General features: G+C 36.9%; 1 protein-coding gene across 2 annotated transcripts in view; it reads left to right on the top strand.

Annotated features, from left to right (window-relative positions):
- Positions 1–18,740, top strand: part of RBKS (ribokinase) — a 70,953-nt gene that overhangs the window by 19,891 nt on the left and 32,322 nt on the right. For both annotated transcript variants that reach the window (XM_042876933.1, XM_042876938.1), the window contains 4 exons: positions 3,281–3,344; positions 6,092–6,154; positions 12,615–12,779; positions 17,676–17,767. In XM_042876933.1, the coding sequence (XP_042732867.1) occupies positions 3,281–3,344; positions 6,092–6,154; positions 12,615–12,779; positions 17,676–17,767 (384 nt within the window). The remainder of the gene's footprint in view (positions 1–3,280; positions 3,345–6,091; positions 6,155–12,614; positions 12,780–17,675; positions 17,768–18,740) is intronic.

Raw genomic sequence — 18,740 nt, 5'->3', positions numbered from 1 at the left:
TTCTTTCTTTCTTTCTTTCTTTCTTTCTTTCTTTCTTTCTTTCTTTCGGAGGTACATGTAGCACAGAATGCTGTTGATTTTAATTTTAAATCCAAATACCAAGTTTGACTAGTGGAAATGCAAACATTATTCCACCTCCTGCCTAAGAATCAGTGGAATTGAGTGCTGTTACTCTGGGTTATCAATATCTATCATAGTATTGATCTTTAAACTGCCTTCTTCAGTTTGCTTGGTACAGTAAAACAACATATTGATGGAACAGATGCAGCTTCGAAAAGACAAGAAAGACAGTGGTTCAGAGAAGCATACAAGATTGCCATCAGGGAACTAGAGGATCTAAGAGGATAAGTGAATTGCTTGTGTTCATATAAGAACGCCTTTGCAGTACTGGAAAATGCACGGCGGTCTTGAGAGGATCCAAAGTCACCATCATGGCAGTCATTACCAAAAAATCTGCAAAGCAGCCTAGATTAAGAACATGGAAGAAGGTTTATCTGAAAGACATTGTATGTGCTGAAAAAAGTCCTGTTTTACTTCTGACAAACAATTTGGGGTAGTCTTCACTGGACATTTGTATCATAGCCTGATAACACATATACTAAATTCTACTTAATCCTCAGCTGCATTTCATTCTTACTCAGAAAGTGCTGGACTACCACATTATGTAGTGATCTCTTTAGGTGATCTGTAAGCCAAACTGAGGAGAAAGTGCTTGAATGCTCACTTAATTGTAAGAACTTAGATATATGAAAGACACAGACCAGATTATGATGGTTATCTCCAATTGTTTTCGTGTTTTCTGTTAACACCATACTTTTCTTTAAAACCATTCTCAAAGCAACAGAGAGAGTAAGCACTCTCCAAAAATGTTTATGTAGAATAGATTGAAAAGATGGTCGAGAAGTATACGTTTTTGTTGGAATTAATTTTCAGGTACAGATGAGTTTGATTCTTTTAGCTATTATAATGCCAGCCAGCTCTCCTAGCTGCATATGGGAAACACGCTAAGCAAGGAGAACCCAGGTTGAAAAATACTGATGTAATTCCACTCATGCTAATGTGCAAACCATGAGACCATAATGCATGTCTAACTGCTATTGCTAAGAACTCAAGAAAGAAGAAATGCTGCTTCAGCACATATAGTGTTCTGTGGTCAACAGAGTAAGACATTTAGTTTTCTGTTTATCCAGTAGTCTGTCTGGCAGCGTTAGAGCAAAAACAAAAAATGTTGAAAACAATGTTACATAATTTGACATGGTCAGTAAGAATGCCTTTAATCTAAAATGAGTCTGATTCCCAGTACTCTATCTTCCTCGGAGGTAAAGTCTGAATGGAAAGATAAGCCCTTCAAACGCATTGGGATTAACAGGGTTGGATGCTGATGAACTAACATGGAAAAAAGTTTCCAGAGGAAAAGGACGTTAAAAGAACTTCTCCAAGGGCTTCCCTCCAGTTCTGAGATCTGTTGCTGTGAGCAAAAGTGCCATGGCTGATCTCAGTCGTTGTGACAGTTGAACAATAAGGGGTGCCTGCCTTTCAGTTATGTAGGTCCCAGAGCTGAAGGAAGTTGGTTTCAGTTGAGCTTTCGGGAAATAGTTATGAAATACTTCATTGCTGAAATAACTGAGCAAATCCTGAGATTTGTTGTAGAAGCTCTGTGGCAGATAGGGAGGGAAAAGATGACGCCATCAGGTGGAATGCATTTCCATAGTACAGCCATTAGGCTACAAAGGTGAGCACAATTTATGCTTGAATTGCAGGTGGCCACAGTCATCCAGCAAAAGCAGTCAGAAGATGCATGCCTGTCTGGCAAACTGGGAGTAGTCGGAGATATTCTAATATGCAGAATTATTCTAGTCAGAAATATTCTAATATACAAACAATGAATAACACAGTGACTAAAGAAAATGTTGGTTTTGTTCTTTTCATTGTTACTGTTTTTTTCCGCTTTCCTAGAGAAGCATTTCATCTGATTACACTGTTTTGATCTACATTGCTGTCCTCTTTTGGTAAAAGACTGGGACCTACTCTAATCATGCTTTATAAAAATCCCTTATAGAAGATGTCAGAAATGAAAGTATGTTTCAAAACATGGTTATGCAAGAGAATAAGTGAGGGGAAGAATCACTCATTCGTGACTCTACAAATTTTAGAATTCCAAATTGCAGGATTTGATTTTTGTAGGATTTGATCACTGTTAGTACTCAAGCCTTCTCAGAGCTTATTAATAGACAGAATTCATATTTTTATCTGTTTAGACAAATTTCTAAGCAGGCATCAGAGGCAGCTGCTTTGTACTTTGTAGTAACTCAGAGACAGCTTTAGCTATTAGTGCTGTTCTATGGGAAGATGGGTCATTAGTCAGGGACTCTTCATGTATGGACTATGAGCAGGATATTCATTTGGTTTCTTATCTGAAATATGACTTTCTCTCTCTGGAAACAATACTTCTGATATCATTGGTCAGTCATTGATACTGCTCAGTTATACAACTTGCTCTTGGAAGTAGGAGCATGAACTGTGAGTGCTGAAGACATACAGGCTAAAATTGGTGAACTAAAAACCATGTTGGCTTTATATTCTAAACACTATTTTTGACATTAAGTTAGACTATTTTTTCCTCCATATACCTCATCTTCTTTTTTTCAGCTTGTGTAATGTAACCAAAACAAATGTTTATTACTCTGACTAAACAGAAAGCAGAAATCTGTTCATCTCAAAGGATTAGTGCAACTGAAATTACAAGGTTTTTAACTTGCTTTTAGAAAAACATCAGAGTATAGCTTGATTCTCTAACTCGTCTCATCTGTGTCTGGTGGTGCTGGATAAAACAAACATGTTGAATTCATAAACAATTCATCCAGTACCGAGAAATTATAGAAACCAGAAACACCATGTTTATAGTCGCTTTCTAGATCATAATCACTGATATTTTTCCACCAAGAAAACTCTAGGTAGAAAATTCAAATATGAACTGCACTTAAGAAGAACACTGAAGTTGCTACTAATGTTGTCAATTAAAAACCAACTGATGGTCCAGGACTACAAGATTCAGAACACTTCCAGACAGTATCATTTTCAAGGGAACACAGTGGTTGTATGAGAATGAAACTTGAAAACAGAGACATGGGTAGAGGAGGGGTGTAATAGAGGACAGATCTGCAGGATGCTATTCCAAAAATAAGACGAAGTGCTGCAAAATAGAAAATATTCTATTCAAATTGCATTAGAGCATTCTGCTGCCTATCTGATAACCAATCTTTTTTTTTGTTTTGTACAGGTTGGGAAAGATTCCTTTGGCAATGATTATGTTGCAAATTTGAAGAAGAACGGTGTTTCTACAGGTAAGCTTTTACTTTAAAGAAGCCTTTTGAATTATTTCTAAGCTTTAAAAATTAATAGCAAATGTGTGTGTGTTTTTTGTTGGTTTTTTTTTGTTGGTTTTTTTTTCCAATTTAATTGCCTTATTGGGTATGTCTTACCATTCAGAACGCCAAATAATTGTTTTGACACAAATGGGAGGAATGAATGATTATGGGTGGACTTCTGATGTCAGCTGTACCACTAAAAATAAAATGTAATGTTATTACCTCTAAGTCTCAGATGATTGCATCAGTAAAAGTCACTTGAAGATAACTTACTGTTATGCATATGTTTAGGCTGGCATTGATAGCGATAACGCCTGATGAGAAACTGAAAAATCCAGTTTGATTATCCTTTCTCTATTTCATGTTGGGAGAGAAGGAAAAAAAATAGAAATGCATTTGTCAACTCAGTGCATTTCATTTCTTTAAAATGGGCCGCTGTTTATTAATACATCTGTACACAAAAAGCAACAGTGAAAGACTTTCAGTAAAAGGGAGAGTTAAGCATTCACAATATACTATTCTTTGCACCTTTGGAACTTTAATTCTCTCTCTTGTGTAAATGTATTACTGTGTGCTGCTTAACTACATGATCACAGTTTGTTTAAAGCCCCTTGTCTCTTTCAGTGTGGACAGAGTGGACAGATAAAATCACTAAGTGGCAATTCAGTATTCTGTTTATTCTGTTTAATATGCAGCATCAAGTTTCATTTATTGCATTATTCAAGTCTCACTTTAAAGGGAGAATTATTAGTATTTTGTGGTCTCCTTTATTATGCTTATCAGTATAGCATCTAAATATTTCACAAATATATACAGAAGTTTATTCTTTGCTTATCTTCCAACTTACACAAGTAACCAGGCAAAGATACCATAAAACCAATGTCTGTTAGTTATAAATCAATCCAAAGCAAGCCTACCTTATGAATAAAGTCTTTGATCATGTAAAAATACCCTATTATAATGCATAGCACTTAATCAAAATGTATATTCCACAGCCAACCTTACATCTCTTCTTTTCTGATTTAAATGATTGAGTCTTGGATCCCAGCTTGCATTCCAAGATTTGGAGGCAAGGATGATTCAGCGTACACAGACATTTTCACACAGGACTATCGTATGTCAGTCCCATGACTTGCTTTTCATCCCAGTTTAATCCACATCTAGCCCATCCCTGTAATTATATACGTAAGGATAATGGCTACTGGACCCTTGCTGTAACTCTGCTTCTGTCCACTTCATATCTTAGATCCTTGTCATATGACTTTTTTTTTTTAACGCTCTTCTACTTCTTAATATACCACCTTACACCTTTTCTTTTCAGTTCCAGTCTGTTTCCTAACTTCCCATTCTTTCTGTCTGCACAACCAACCAGCTACCAGTACTGCTCAGACCATTTAGATCTTTACTGATGTGTTGCTCTCTCCCTCCAATGCTAGCTCTTCTGCATTTGAACTGACCAGTTAACTGCTTCCTCATGCAGCATACTTTCTGCACAAGGAGCACAGAAGACACAAGCTCTTTGCTTTTTAATTCTAATGTGCAAACCTAGCTCATGGTAAAAGAAACTATAATTGCAGGAAAAGTTCTGCTCTGACCCATGTAACTGAGCTAGATAAGGGAACCCTCAAGGCAAGTAATTCCAGTACTTTAGCAGATCTGCATAAGCATGATGTTATGGGTTTTTTTTCAGCCTTGTTCAAATTTGAACAGGTATTTAAATTTTCCAGAAAGAGTACCGCTTGAGAAAGAATCCAGCCCTTGAGCAGCCTCAGGTCCATGTTCTAAAGTGTTAAAACAACGGAGCTTCTTAAACAAAAGGTCACCAGAATTTACCTCAAATACAATAGTGTATTTTTCATGCATACACGTTTTAGGGAAAGAAAATGAACTTCTTTGACAGGTGTTTTACTATAGTGTTCACAGAATCACAAAATGAGCAGGATTGGAAGAGACCTCAAGGATCATGAATTTCCAACCTCCTGCCACCAAGGAGGCAAGGCCACCAACCTCATTATTTAATAGTAGACTGGGCTGCCCAGAGCCCCATCCAACCTGGCCTTGAACACCTCCAGGAATGGGGCATCCACAACCAGATGTTAGGTGTTGGGTTTTACCTAACACAATCCATTATCGTGGAAACTTTCGGCTCACTGGTTAATATTTGACAAATTATCTGACGTCTGAAAACCTGCTCTTACAGTAGTAAATATTGAACAATCTTTATAACAGACAGTGCTGCCAGCTTAACTTCTAGATATCTGAATAATAATGCCAAGAGGAAACATATAGCCTCACGCTGCCTTCATACTACGTGTTAATGTTTCTCTTGAAAATGCAAATGTATGGGGAATTAAATGCTGTGTTATTTTAATATCTTTGGTTTCTCCAGCCTTGACTATTGTTCTACTGGATAAAATAAATACTTCCATGTAGGAGTAGAGAGTGCCTGAGAAAGCTGTATAAATAACATGCTTTCTTTAAAGCCGGGATGTAGCCAAATTAAAGAATGTTGGACTCACATTTCTGTTTTGTGGGTGTAAATTAACACTTTTTGTTTTTGTTAGCTTCTCTGGCATTGTTGCACATGAAAGAGTAATTAGCATTTTTAAATTGCTGGAGGTTATGAGTTCATTTTAGATTTAATTCAATTAAACTGAATCACATGCTATTGGTTGAAAGTGATGTATTGAACTAATGCATGCTGTAACTTTTCCCTTTCTTAGCATTTGTAGGTCAGACTGCAGATGCTGTTACTGGAACTGCTTCAATAATTGTCAACAGTGAAGGTACATTATTTCTACTCAGAGTTGTCTTCTTCATTATGTCTCTACTGCCTCAAAAAATACCATCTTTGACTTGTCATTTTTAACTGTGGAATTAGTTTTTTACATCTTTCATCTTTTTCATGGTCTTATTCATACATTATTGCAAATTTGTAGAATGAGATGCCTAGCAGCATCAGAATCAGACTCCTATACTTGCAATGCGATGGCCATAATTCAACCTTCCAGCTGATCTATCCAGTTTCACATTGTTCACAGGAGAAAGTGCATCAGAATGAGGTTAAAGCTTTCCTTTTCCTCTATGACTTGCTTAGCACTTCTGCCGTGAGAGAAGTTTGCCTCCTGAGTACAGTGAATGAATCATTATGCTCTGAATCAGAAAATATAATTGTCCTTAGTATTAGTAGAAATATTTACGCTATTCTTGTAATATTACTGCAATTCTTGATCCCAGGCTGCATCTGCAGTGTTGAATACACGATTAAATAGCAAATCTGTTTTTCCCCATGTTAGTTTTCCTTTGCTCTCATGTTGCAGGGGAAGAAGGAGAGAAGGGTTATGTTTTCATATTCCTCTTCAAGTCTGCTAAACTATCTTCTGAAAACTTTATTTTTTCTTCAAGCAAACTGTGACTGAGAACTCTTAGGAAAAGCACTTGAGTCTAGATAAAACTTTAAAGCACAGGATAAATAATGTTTATGCAACCATAACAGATTAAGTGTGACTGAATTAATTCACTTTTGGTGCACTAATAGCCTTCACTTGAACAGGTACCGCAGCTTAGCTGACACATCAACTTAACAAGTTCCTATGCAGCTTGATGGTACACTGGGCTACAGCTCAAGAGGGTGAAGGAAACGTAGCTATTTGCTCCAGGAGCAAACCTGGGAAGGAATGGGGACTAAAGGCAAGTCTACACAGGAACATTCAGGAAAATTAAGCAAACTCGTTGGAGATGTGAGTTTAATTTTGCCTAAGAAAGATTAATCAAATGCATGACAGCTCTAATTCAAGAATAAGGTAGCTCTAATACACTGAATAAACTGGATACCTGCCTTCTCTTGATTTGGATTAGCAGGTAAATTGTCACAGATCTTAAGCATTCTTTCTTTTGCTGCATGCAGTCACTACTGCAAGCACTGTAAATGGGTGAGACAGTGAGAATCCAGTAGGGCATATTCCCAGGCCTCACAGCTTTGTGCATAACTGGCTCTAGGTCTGTTATCCAGAATGACTGCATAAGAAGCAATCTAAGTATTTCTTAAATATGTATGGCCAGCTAAGGTAACCATGGCTGAGATCGGAAAAAGTAGAAATTAATTTCTGAAGGATAAGAAACAAAAGCACCTTGTGGATTTAAAACCTGTACAAGCATTAGGAAAGGGAAACTGATTGTTCAGTGTCACATGGTTAACCTTAAGTGTTAGTGTGAATGATCTCTGATAGTCTTGTGGTTCTCGCTGTGAACAGAATAATGCATAATGTGATGTAGTTTGTTTCTTTCAGAAACTACAAAAAATCCTAAATTAAGTTACCACTGGCCTCAGATTTAATTTAAAATCTACTTACAAACCTGGTCAAAACTGTGCTGTAAAGCAAACAGATGCACAGAATTGGTAATGGTTCTGGTTGTTGCTTCTGTCTAAAACCATCTGGCGCCTGAATTGAGTAAATTGTAATAAAATAGCAGCACTTATGTGCTTGCTGTTGCAAGAGACACTTCTTTTCTTGTAGAAACCTGGCTGATTTGACCTAAACAGGTTTTACCGCACTTTTTAAAGGGCTTGTCTACACATGCATGCTTTACCACAGCAGTTGAGCTGGCGTAGCTGAGACATCACAGCAGTCAGTGCAGACCCATGTGAAGCAGTTTCTGCAAGCTCAAATTATATGTAAAAGGGAAGCATTTGCTGGTGTGTAGGGGGGACAGGGGACCTTGGTTTGTGTTAAGATAATGAGAAGCAAATAGAAAACATAGATACTGCTTCAAATCATGATGTTTTAATTGCTGTATTTTTGTGTGCCTCACCTGCATCTTACCAGTTCTTTACAAGTAGTGACACTTACAGAAAATACCAACTGCAATCAACAGTGTAATATCACAGGAGGAAGTGGGAGAGATTCTCAAATAGAGAGAGCATACTATGATGGAGGAAAAGAAAACCAATGAAACCAGAATCAGAGGAGGTTCTGAAGTAGAGATTCCCTTGTATTACTTGTGTCTGTCTGTCCAGCGCTGCTGCTGAATTTCTGGGAAGATTTTTGCTGAGTTACACAGATACAACTCAACCATTATTTTAATTGGCAAAATAATTAAAAAATGGAAAATTATCAAGTGCATTTTATATTCTCAAAAATGCATTATATTTGGAGACAATACAGTGTCATTTCAGTGAAAGAAAGGTTAAATCCTGCTTTAATTCAAAATGGCGGGGAGATATTTAACAAGTTTATGGTAGTGTTGGATAATGTACAACCCAGAGATGCTGTAAAAGATTCACTCTGGGCTGGTCTCAAAAATCTGTACAGCACTTTTTTTCTGGAACCTGGTGTTCCTGTCAAGTTCCTTCTTTTATATGACTTCCTTTTCAGATAGGTTTAGATCAAACACAATCTTCAACTCTGGGACTCTGTGTACTTCTAATCTGTACTTCTACTCTCAAGGAGAAAAATTGGTACCTCAAGCCAGTTTTCTTAACATGTTTTCTTTGAGGTGCGTTGTACCACTGAACTGCAGCTTCTTCTTTCAGCTTGCTTTCTTTCCACTAGCTATCACTTAACCACACCTTCTGCTAATGATGTTTTACTGAGTCGTAAGAACTCCATAAAATTATGAGATGTACTGGACCTTTATGTATACATGTAGAGAAGGAAAAAAACTCTTTATGAATAATTTCTTTTACTTAATTATGTCTAAAGCTTATTGCAGCTTTGTCCATATCTGGTACTGACTCGGTGCTGCCATTAAGCTGCTCTGACTGGACTAGTAGCTTGAACCAATCTGACAACTTTCATATTCATGGCAAATATTCACTTGAGGGGACAACAGAGATTGGCAGGTCATGATTTAAGTGCTCTTGATTATTGCAAGCTGAAACTAAATTCACTTATAGAGAATACTGTGAGATAACCCTCACTTGATATAGGCTTTATGCTGACTTGATGAGGATATTAATCATTCAACAGTGAATATGCAATATTTGTAAGTAAATGTACTTTCAATACTGAACCACTGGTTGTATAAAAACATTCAAAATATACGTTTCAATTGGGCTCAATAAACACAGCAAATTTAGAATACATATGCCAACTTGACTGAATTGTACTTTCCAAAGAGAAAATTTTGTTTTGAACCTTCAGGATTGTAAATAAATGTCACTGAATTTTTATCGAATTTCTATGTATTGACATTCATCATAAACTTGAATGTTCTACGTAGAAAATTGTTCAGTGCTTCTACCAAGTCACTCCACAGAAATTATTATACTATGACACACCCAAAACATGCCCTTGTAGTCATGAATTGTGTGATTTAGCAGCAAATATTTTCCTTGTAACATTATTTTCTGGTCACAAACATGTTCTTTTTTCCCAATTGACTAATATTCAGAAGTTCTGTACCTATTGTTTAAACTGTATTCTTTGAGATCTTGAATGAGTTCTAAGCACTACTGATGACTTTTAGCCTCTTCATCCTGTATTAACAGTAAAGTGAGGATTATTGCACTGTGGTGTTTACTGCTTTCCACTGAGAGTTCTCATCTGGTGGCATGTATAAAAGGATACTTGGAAGAAAAATATAGTTGGAGTTATCTAGCCTTCTAAGAAGGAACAGCAGCAGGGTTAGAAGGCCAGCCAAGAACAGTATTTACATATACATACATGTGCTGTTTAAAGTATTGATTGGACTCAATCCCCATCTGGTGTAAGCTTCCGTAAGTTTATCAGCTTTATTTAGCTATTCTAGTTTTCAAGAGCTGTGAATATGGCCTTTATTTTAGCTGACATCTGCAAAACTTACAATTCTATAGATGCTCCCTACAAAAAAACTATGCACTTTTAGTTTATGCACTAATATTTTAGAATTAGCTTTAACACAGTGAATATCTTTTTGTCATTCTTAGTATGGGCAACATTTTCACCTCACTGGAGTTGCTTCTAAGTTATGTGAATGTTTTAAAGCTTCATCTACGGTTGAACACAGACATTTTTCAGATAGTTTATGTTCACCTCAAAAGGCTATCTAAGAAATGGAAGACTGAAAAACATCTGAAAATACTTACCTTCTTGTTGAAGGAACCTAGAGAACTAATCCTTAGAAATTAGTTTTCTTAGAATTCTCTAGAATGTAGAATGTTTTGGAAAACTTGAAATTTGTTAATGTTGGACAAGATGAATCCGTCCCCTGTTTACCATCTGTCTTTAACTCTGTTGTCCCTGGTGCTGATTTCCCATCTGATTTCCCTGGCAAGAAATAGTTGCTTCCAACAAGATGGGTGCTGGTAATACAGAATTCTGGTATTAGTTGTTAATACACGGGTCGAGATTCTGCTTTCATGCACACTGGTATAAATTTCTGGTGACTGTTGTCATTCACAGTCAGTGTGGTATGCATAGCTAAGAACAGAATGTGGCTTTTTATTTACAGCTTGAGTTTAAGCCAGTCAAGTCTGTTACAGCGCAGTAGGTACTTTATTTCTCTGGCAGGTATGGTTTGCTTGCTTTAAAGCAGACTTTAAGTCTCTGGCCTTTTGTTGTTACAAAGAAAAGCTTCTGAATGTAATCCAATGCAGCATGGTCTATCTTGAATTTGCACATATAAGTTTAAGCAAACAGCCTTCCTTATCGCCTTGGGCCATTAGCTCTAAAGACTAATAATAATATACATGTCAGTACAGCTAAATAGTTTAGCAAGATAATGCAGCAAGACATGTAGATAGAGTCTCAGATTCTATGTAGCATGGAGTCAAGGCAGAAATGAAATATATTTTGTTCTACCAATTCGTTGTGGTTTATTCTATTTACTGCTTTATTACATAAACTTTCAGCATATATGCTTGGCAAAATAGTTGCTTTTTGCCTTTGAAAGTCTCCTTTGCAGGTTTCAGATATCTTTGATAGCATTTGCTTGTTGCAGAAGATTTTTTTCTTTCTGTTTTTTAATCGGAGATGCCCATCATTGTCTGTTGAAAAGCAGGGCGTTGGCTTTAAATGCTGAGGTTTTGCTTTTCAAATGCAGCTGTTCTGTACCAAACCATTGACAGCAGAATTGCTTTGGAAAGCTTGGGCCCCTCCCTCTGAGATCATTATATTATTCTTTCCATTGTCCTGCTTTCTTTTCAGAGCACATTTAGGGAGACAAGCTTTGCACGTTTCTTATTCAAAGGACTTTGAAGTCTTATTCAAGAAAAATAATGTACTTAAAAACATAAATATTTATTTACAGAGTAATTCAGTTCATCACAGAATTGGTATCCTTTAATGATTGGCAGTCCTTAAAGGAACCTTCGGCGGGGGCGGGCTGAGCCTGTAAATCAAGGAACAACTGACTTATTGAATTTAATACCTGAGTGATTAATAATAAATTTTAATTTGAAGGCACCCATGCCTGAAGGTCTCTAGGTGTTGTAACAGAGATTAAAAAAGAAACAAAGAAACTGCAATAAAAGAGGGCAACTTGCACGTCTGGAGAAAAACAAAAACCCATTTGGAACCTACGTAAATGAACCTCTTCACCTAACTGTAAAACAAACTACAAGACTGAAAAGGATCTTAGAGTGCTTTGAGATACTGCTGTCTGTAAAGCTTTGCTTAGAGCATTCAACCAGCCAGCTTCAAGTTCAGAAAAGTCTGTTATCCACTTTTCTTACTTCTGGTAAGGGTTTCTTCAGCCACAAGCATTATCTCTGTTTTTTTGTAACATGCTGATTCTGGTTTTCATATTGTTTAGGGGCTCTAACTTGAAGCTTCACAAGTAGACAGAGAAAGTCTGCATTTCTGAAATTAAGGACACACATAATTTTCATTGCTTTGTGAAATATCCTATTACCTGCTCATGGGAAGATTGATCATGATGCTTTTGTCTTCAAATACTATTGCAGTACTTTAGGAAAAGACACATATCAGTCTTGGTGTATGTTCCGTATCTTCACTGTGACTAGTATAGTGCTTCTTTACGGTTCATTAGAAACACTGAAATAAGAGTGGGGAAAGTTCATTCATGACTTTCCTGAAGAAATATATACTGCATTTGTTGCATTGTATTGTCTTTGTTAATCCTTCAGTTGTTTTGATTATCTTCTGATATAATTGGATATTTGAAAATGCCACAAGTATTAAATTGTTTCTGGGGTTTTTTGAAAGAAAACTGAAATCATCATCTAAAAGGTATTGTAGAAAAGCAAAGGACTTACATACTTTATTGCAAAAAGTTAATGCAAAAAATATTATATCTTCTCTTTAGGACAGAATGTTATTGTCATAGTTCCAGGAGCCAATCTGCTTTTAAATTCTGAAGACCTGAAGAGAGCTTCTGATATCATCTGTAAAGCCAAAGTGGTTGTCTGCCAGCTAGAAATAACCCCTGCTGTTTCTCTTGAAGCGCTGAAAATGGCACGTACTAGTGGAGGTAATTTAGCATAAGCCTTTCTGTGTCCTTCGCTCGTGTTGCATGAAAACTATTCTTTATTGTGCTTTCAAAGTGAAGATCATGTGGTCTTTTCTGTCATACCAGTATTATTTAGAACTGAAACAATGACCAACAAATTCATGCTACGCTAGTGAAAACCGAATTCAGTTTTAAAATTTTGCTACATTTAACTTGAATGGCAAATCATGATGTCTCTACCCTTCTAATCCCATATATGGCTGGTACTGCTTTTTCTCTGATTTTCATGCTGTGACTAAAGACACTGTAATGTCATTAGGTCAGGAACTGTGGGCCTGACTCTGGTCTTGTGCCAGTGCAGAACAAGCATAAAGAATGCAAGTCAGTTGAGTTCTGCACACAACAAAGTGAATGAAATAACCTCAAAAACAGACTTATGCCCTTGTTCTTGTAGCAAAGCAGTAAGTATGACTGTGGTTTTTCTGCATGGAAGTTAATATCCCTAATTTTAAAATTTTAAAAAAAGAGCTTTTTCTTTTTAACAAAGATTCTTAGAGTGTGAGTTGGCATGCTGCCGTTGGATAGACAGTCATGGTCTATGGTCTGTGGAATTATTAGTAATTGTTACTGTGCTGTTCTTTTAAACGTAGGCCCTTGTTCCTTCAGTGTAGAATATACCTGGATAAAAGCTGGCATTTTGCTTGAACAAGATGGGGTTTCACTACCAACATGATGCTTTTGTTCTTTAAGTGTCTGTAATTCCTTCAGTTACTCAAGCATGATTACCACAGTATTTGTACAATGCTAAGTAAATAATTATGCAAGCGAAGCATCTATATGGTATTAACTTATGTTGTTCTCATTTATCAAGACTGTGGATAGACTATGAGGGATCAGCTCAAATGGTCAGCTGTGCAGCTGGTCGCAGAAGGAACTGGAATCAGAACTAACTGGATCCCTGCAGCTGGGTCCAGACTTGCTCCAGTAGATCATAGCACCTTGGGCTTCTTTGCTCCTCAGTCCCCCTGCAGCACTGAGCACTGCTGTGCAGCTGTTGTCATTTCTGTTGTTCATGCACTAGTGAAGGCATCATAGAGTCAGAACCATAGAATCACCAAGGTTGGAAAAGACCTCCAAGACCAACCAGTCCAACCATCCACCTATCACCAATATTTTCCATTAAGCTATGTCCCTTAGTACAACATCTAAACATTTCCTGAACACCACCACAAGTGACTCCACCACCTCCCTGGGCACTCCAGCACCTGACCACTCTTTTGGAGAAGTTCTTCTTCAGATGTAGGAGAACTTCATGCATCCTTTTCACATATTTTGTGCTGATTCAAGTGGCTATGTTACATGCAAGCCTGAGAGAGATTTTCTTTAATAGTAATATTGGTAATAGTCCTAAACTGTACGAACTATACTCTGTGCACACAGAAGAATTTTTTTGGCTTCTATTTGAAATGCAAATTAAAAAAAAAAATTTAAACTTCACTTAACTGAGTAACTAGCACCTGGGATGCTTACAGTCTGCTTAAGGAGGGGGCAACAGAACTTGCTATGTTTTAGTTTTAAATTTTTATGAAAATTGATAACATTGTTAATCTAGTGGCTAATGGAATATAATTGGTTCATGAACCAATATCAATGACTTATTTTGTCTTCTTCTAAGTCTGCACATAGTTCTAGTAAAGTTGCTTTATTTTTTTGTCACTTCCTTATGGCAGGATACCAGCCCGTGTCAGAAAATCCAAACCTGATACACACAACAGGCATGCAGGCATTTAGCAACTGCAGAGAACACAACATATTGAGGAGAGATTGTGGTAACTGTGGGCCAGCACTAGTTCTGTGCTGTCAGTCTGCTGTCATTGTGCAGGTCTTGTGTCAGCAGAGTTTGGGTTGCTTCTGCTATAAAGCAACTGGCTACACATGTTCACGTGTCGTGATGCAGTCAAATTTAAATAAACAGCTGAGTTTGTAGCATTGTAAAAATTCATCCTTAGCCAATTCTAAATTGTTAATGCAATTTTCTTTTTTTTTTTTAGCCTGCTATAGGCTCATGTATAATGCAGTAATGTGTGTTAGGATGTGCAGTATTTTTGTTGAACAGATGCATATCCAGATGTCTCAAACCACAGCTTCAAGGTTGTTTTTTTTTTTGCCTGTTTTTCTTCATTCTTACTGAAACGAAATAACCATTAAGATGGAAAAACAATATGGATGCTCAGGCAAAACCCCTTTGCTTCTGTTTAGTGCACATGACACAGATTTGTTAGAGGGAGACATCTCGTGTTCTGACATCCTGCAATTGTAGCACTGATTGTTGAAGACAATCTCAGGGTGAAGGAAAGGCAAGAAGGAAGGAAGGGAGGGGTTGTGAATAACCTAAGTGGGTATAAATTGCAGTGGAAATCTGATTGGAAAATTTTAGGTTGTAATGGCCACATGCTGCTTCCAAGAGGAGAACCACTTCATTTATGGGCAAAATATTATCGTGCACCAAAGCCTGTAAAGCGGTTTTCAGGCTCCTGTAATGCCAAGCTCTATAAATGACAGATAACTCTATATAAAGACAGATAACTCCAGCCTGTTAACACTGTAGGGAAGAATGGCATTAACCAGGTCTGGAAGCAGCTTCAGCTATTAAGGTTGTATGTCACTTTCAAGTAGATCAAGTGCTTCAACTTTTTAATCATGGGTTGCAGTTTTTCATACAAGCTGTTTATCCGTGGTTAAATTATTTGTAGAATTCTGCCAAGACAGTGGCTTCAGAAACTAGGCCATGGAAAACTGCCATCCAGTCTACGTGCCTTTAAAAGGTGTAGACTGGCTACCTCAAAACTTAGTAAAGACTTGATACCAAGGGAGATTTCATTTAAAGATAAGACTTTACAGTATGGAAATCTGCCTAATTTTTACTGTGTTACCTGCTTTTGGAAGGTAACTACCTTCAACACAGACTTTCAGAGTCATTCCTGACTCTGATCCTAAGCAGCTTCTTTTACACTGATACTGATCTCTTGTAGGCCAAGGAAATAGAGGTTCTCCTTTCAGTTCTCTTCCTTCTTCCTCTGACATCTCAAAAAATTAAGAAAATTCCTTTTATGCTTCCCATGTCTGAAATCTATGCTTCTCCCCCACCATTCCAACCCAGCTTTGTCTCTTCTGTATTCATACTACTAAGAATGAAAAGTATGTTATGAGAATGGATCTTGGCAAATAGAGAGGCAGAGATTGGGCAGAAAATAATCTGGTGTTCCTAAGGGGAACACAAGTCCTGTTTTTCACAGACTGAAAGACAATCTTAATGTTCTTCCATCTCCCCAGTGCTCAGCAAATATTAAACATGGGAGTGAACTACATAATACCAACATATTCCAACCTGTTCATGATGAGTCTGCATTACTTAAAGCCCAAGCTGGAACACTTCTAGTGCTGTTCATGACCATTGTATATGTCATTATAATACTATAGGACTGAGTTTGTTTTTCAGTATGTACTGTTTGTTGGAGTTTTTTGTTTGTTTGTTTTGCTTATGAATGTATACCTTAAATATTTATTTTTTTTTTTTAAATAAAAAAAACTTAATTAGGGTGGCAATTCAGAAAATAGGAAGTGTAAGAGTTAAGTTTGCCTATGAAAGCTTAATTTGTCTCTTTTCTGCATATATATTAGGTTGCAGTCTTTAATTAAGTGTTCACATGCTGTTTTTCAGTGGTATGTGATCATATAATTAAAGAGTTTATTATAATACATACTGTATTGTAATAATGTAAGGGAGCCAAATGAAGATTTTACTGGAAATCCTAATTCTGACATTTTCTGACTTCTGAGTAAATGCCTTTGTGCTTTTAATAAGATTATTTTTAACGAGACAAATAGACATGATAAAGTCACAGGCAACTTTCTGAAGTATTAATCAAAATGAGTATCCTCTAAACTTCTTGGAGCTGAGATTTCGGAAAGCTTTGAGGATCTTTCTCTTTAGGGAGCTAAGTGGGATTCAGAAGTGTTCTGGGTGTCCGTGTACTATAGCTTAGAGTCTAAATAAACATATAGGGCTGAAAATACAGACATCTAAATTGGAAGATTTGATCACTTGCAATATTTCTCAAGTAAGAGAGTACACTTTATATAAAAGCGATGGCCGTGTAGTTAAAAGACAGCAGCATTCAACATAGCACTGGCAAAATGAGAAACAAACTCTGAGGACTTCCTGTATTAACAGTGAAGTCACTTACACTCTGTCCTCATGACAAACCTTTTCTACTGTTACACAGAGCCTTAGGCTACAGTTTCGGATTAGGTTAACTAACATATTCTACCATACCTTAGCTAAGGTTTTAGCTCTGCCAGATAACGTATTAAAAATATACAGTGCTTTGTCTACACTAGAGTTTTACAGTGTGGCAGTTTGAACAAGTTAGGTAACACATTCAAAACCACATTTAAATCCCTGTCTGGACACGTCCTTCATTAGTCTATATCCCTGTCTCTTCATGTATAGAATGCAGATAACAACATAGAAAAAAATCTAGAACTAAATAGGTTCTTGTAAAACCTGTTAAAATCCTCTAAGAAGAACCATCAGTTAAACAATTTGTATTTGCTTAAGACTTTTCCTGTGCTGTTTTTTTTTTTTAATTAATAATTTGTTGCTTTTTTTTCCTGTTACTTGTCTGTCATGTTCCTATTATGTGACTGAACATTAATTAGATGGGAATTTTAATATAATAAAACTTCTAGCAGTTCTATAAAATGAAGACATAGAAAATGAGAGTCATTTGCATTTAATGCTAAACACTGGGGGCTGTGAATGCAATCTTGGAAGGTATTAACCACAATGGTATTCCAGGTGTTGTGTTAATCTAAAATACTAGAGGTTTAGACTTTTTTCCATTTTTTTTTCAGTAAAAACCTTGTTTAACCCTGCTCCTGCCCTTGCTGACCTAGATCCAGAATTTTATACCCATTCTGACATCTTCTGCTGCAATGAAACTGAGGTAATGATCATATATGAAGGAGTCTTCACCAGTAAAGCTTAAGGGGGATTCTGTTCTCGGAAATGCAGCATGGGGAGCAGAAAAACTAAGCTGTGTTCCTCCTCCATAGGATTTCTGGAGGTAACAGGTTTAATCCCTGACTTAATGAGTAAAGAGGAATATTCTAGAATTCATTTCAATTACATTCAAAATTAAATTAATTGTTTCCAGCAGGAAAGTTGTATCCAGCCTCCCTTACAAGTAGATGAGTAAAACAAATCCATAAAAGGACACTAAGATGCTAGTACTGAGTGGTAAATATTAAAATAGATCCTTGTCCTCGTTCTGCGGTCCCTTGATATGATTAGCAGCAATGCGCTAGCCGTAGCGTTCTGACAGTTTTAAACTCGCTTGCCAGGAGGTGATGCATGCATGCTGCACTTGATGGTAAATAGCAGCTTCATATGCCTCTTCCTGTCAGATCTGTTTGCAGTGAGTCTGTTTCTCTGGCCCTTCAACTGTGCGTTTTCTCTTTTTCTTTCCATCTTTCCCGCTCTTTTCTAATTCAAGCATTTTATTTCTCCCCAAGCAAATTATTTTTGTCACAAGAGACAAATTAAGCGCATCTCACAAAGCCTTGGTTTTAATTTCTTATTTATTAACATAAAGCATGCTGTATTCCTTCTCTTCACTCTCTCTTTATATAAACAGGAACGTGTGAGAAGCAACATAGCAGATAGAAACCATGCCCTGATCATAGTTATAGTTATCTGCAGCAAACAGGATTTCTGCAACGAACATAGTACCTGTGGGTACAGAGGAGAGGGGAGGGCTAAAAGCATAGCCCTGTTTTCTATATGATTTTTTTTTTTTTTGTCTGATGACTGGGTCTGCCAAAATAAGGCTCTGTTACTCTCTTTTGAAATTTCTGTGAAGACCTTTTACAAACTTCATCAGAAGTCCTCAGTTCATGAGTCTTCAAGCATTCAAGGTT

Source organism: Lagopus leucura, unplaced genomic scaffold (genome assembly GCF_019238085.1).
Source record: "Lagopus leucura isolate 7727_CA_CO unplaced genomic scaffold, USGS_WTPT01 Super-Scaffold_73, whole genome shotgun sequence".
Taxonomy (NCBI): Eukaryota; Metazoa; Chordata; class Aves; order Galliformes; family Phasianidae; genus Lagopus; species Lagopus leucura.
The sequence above is the reverse complement of the archived record's forward strand: the minus strand, read 5'-3'. Positions and strand labels throughout refer to the sequence as shown.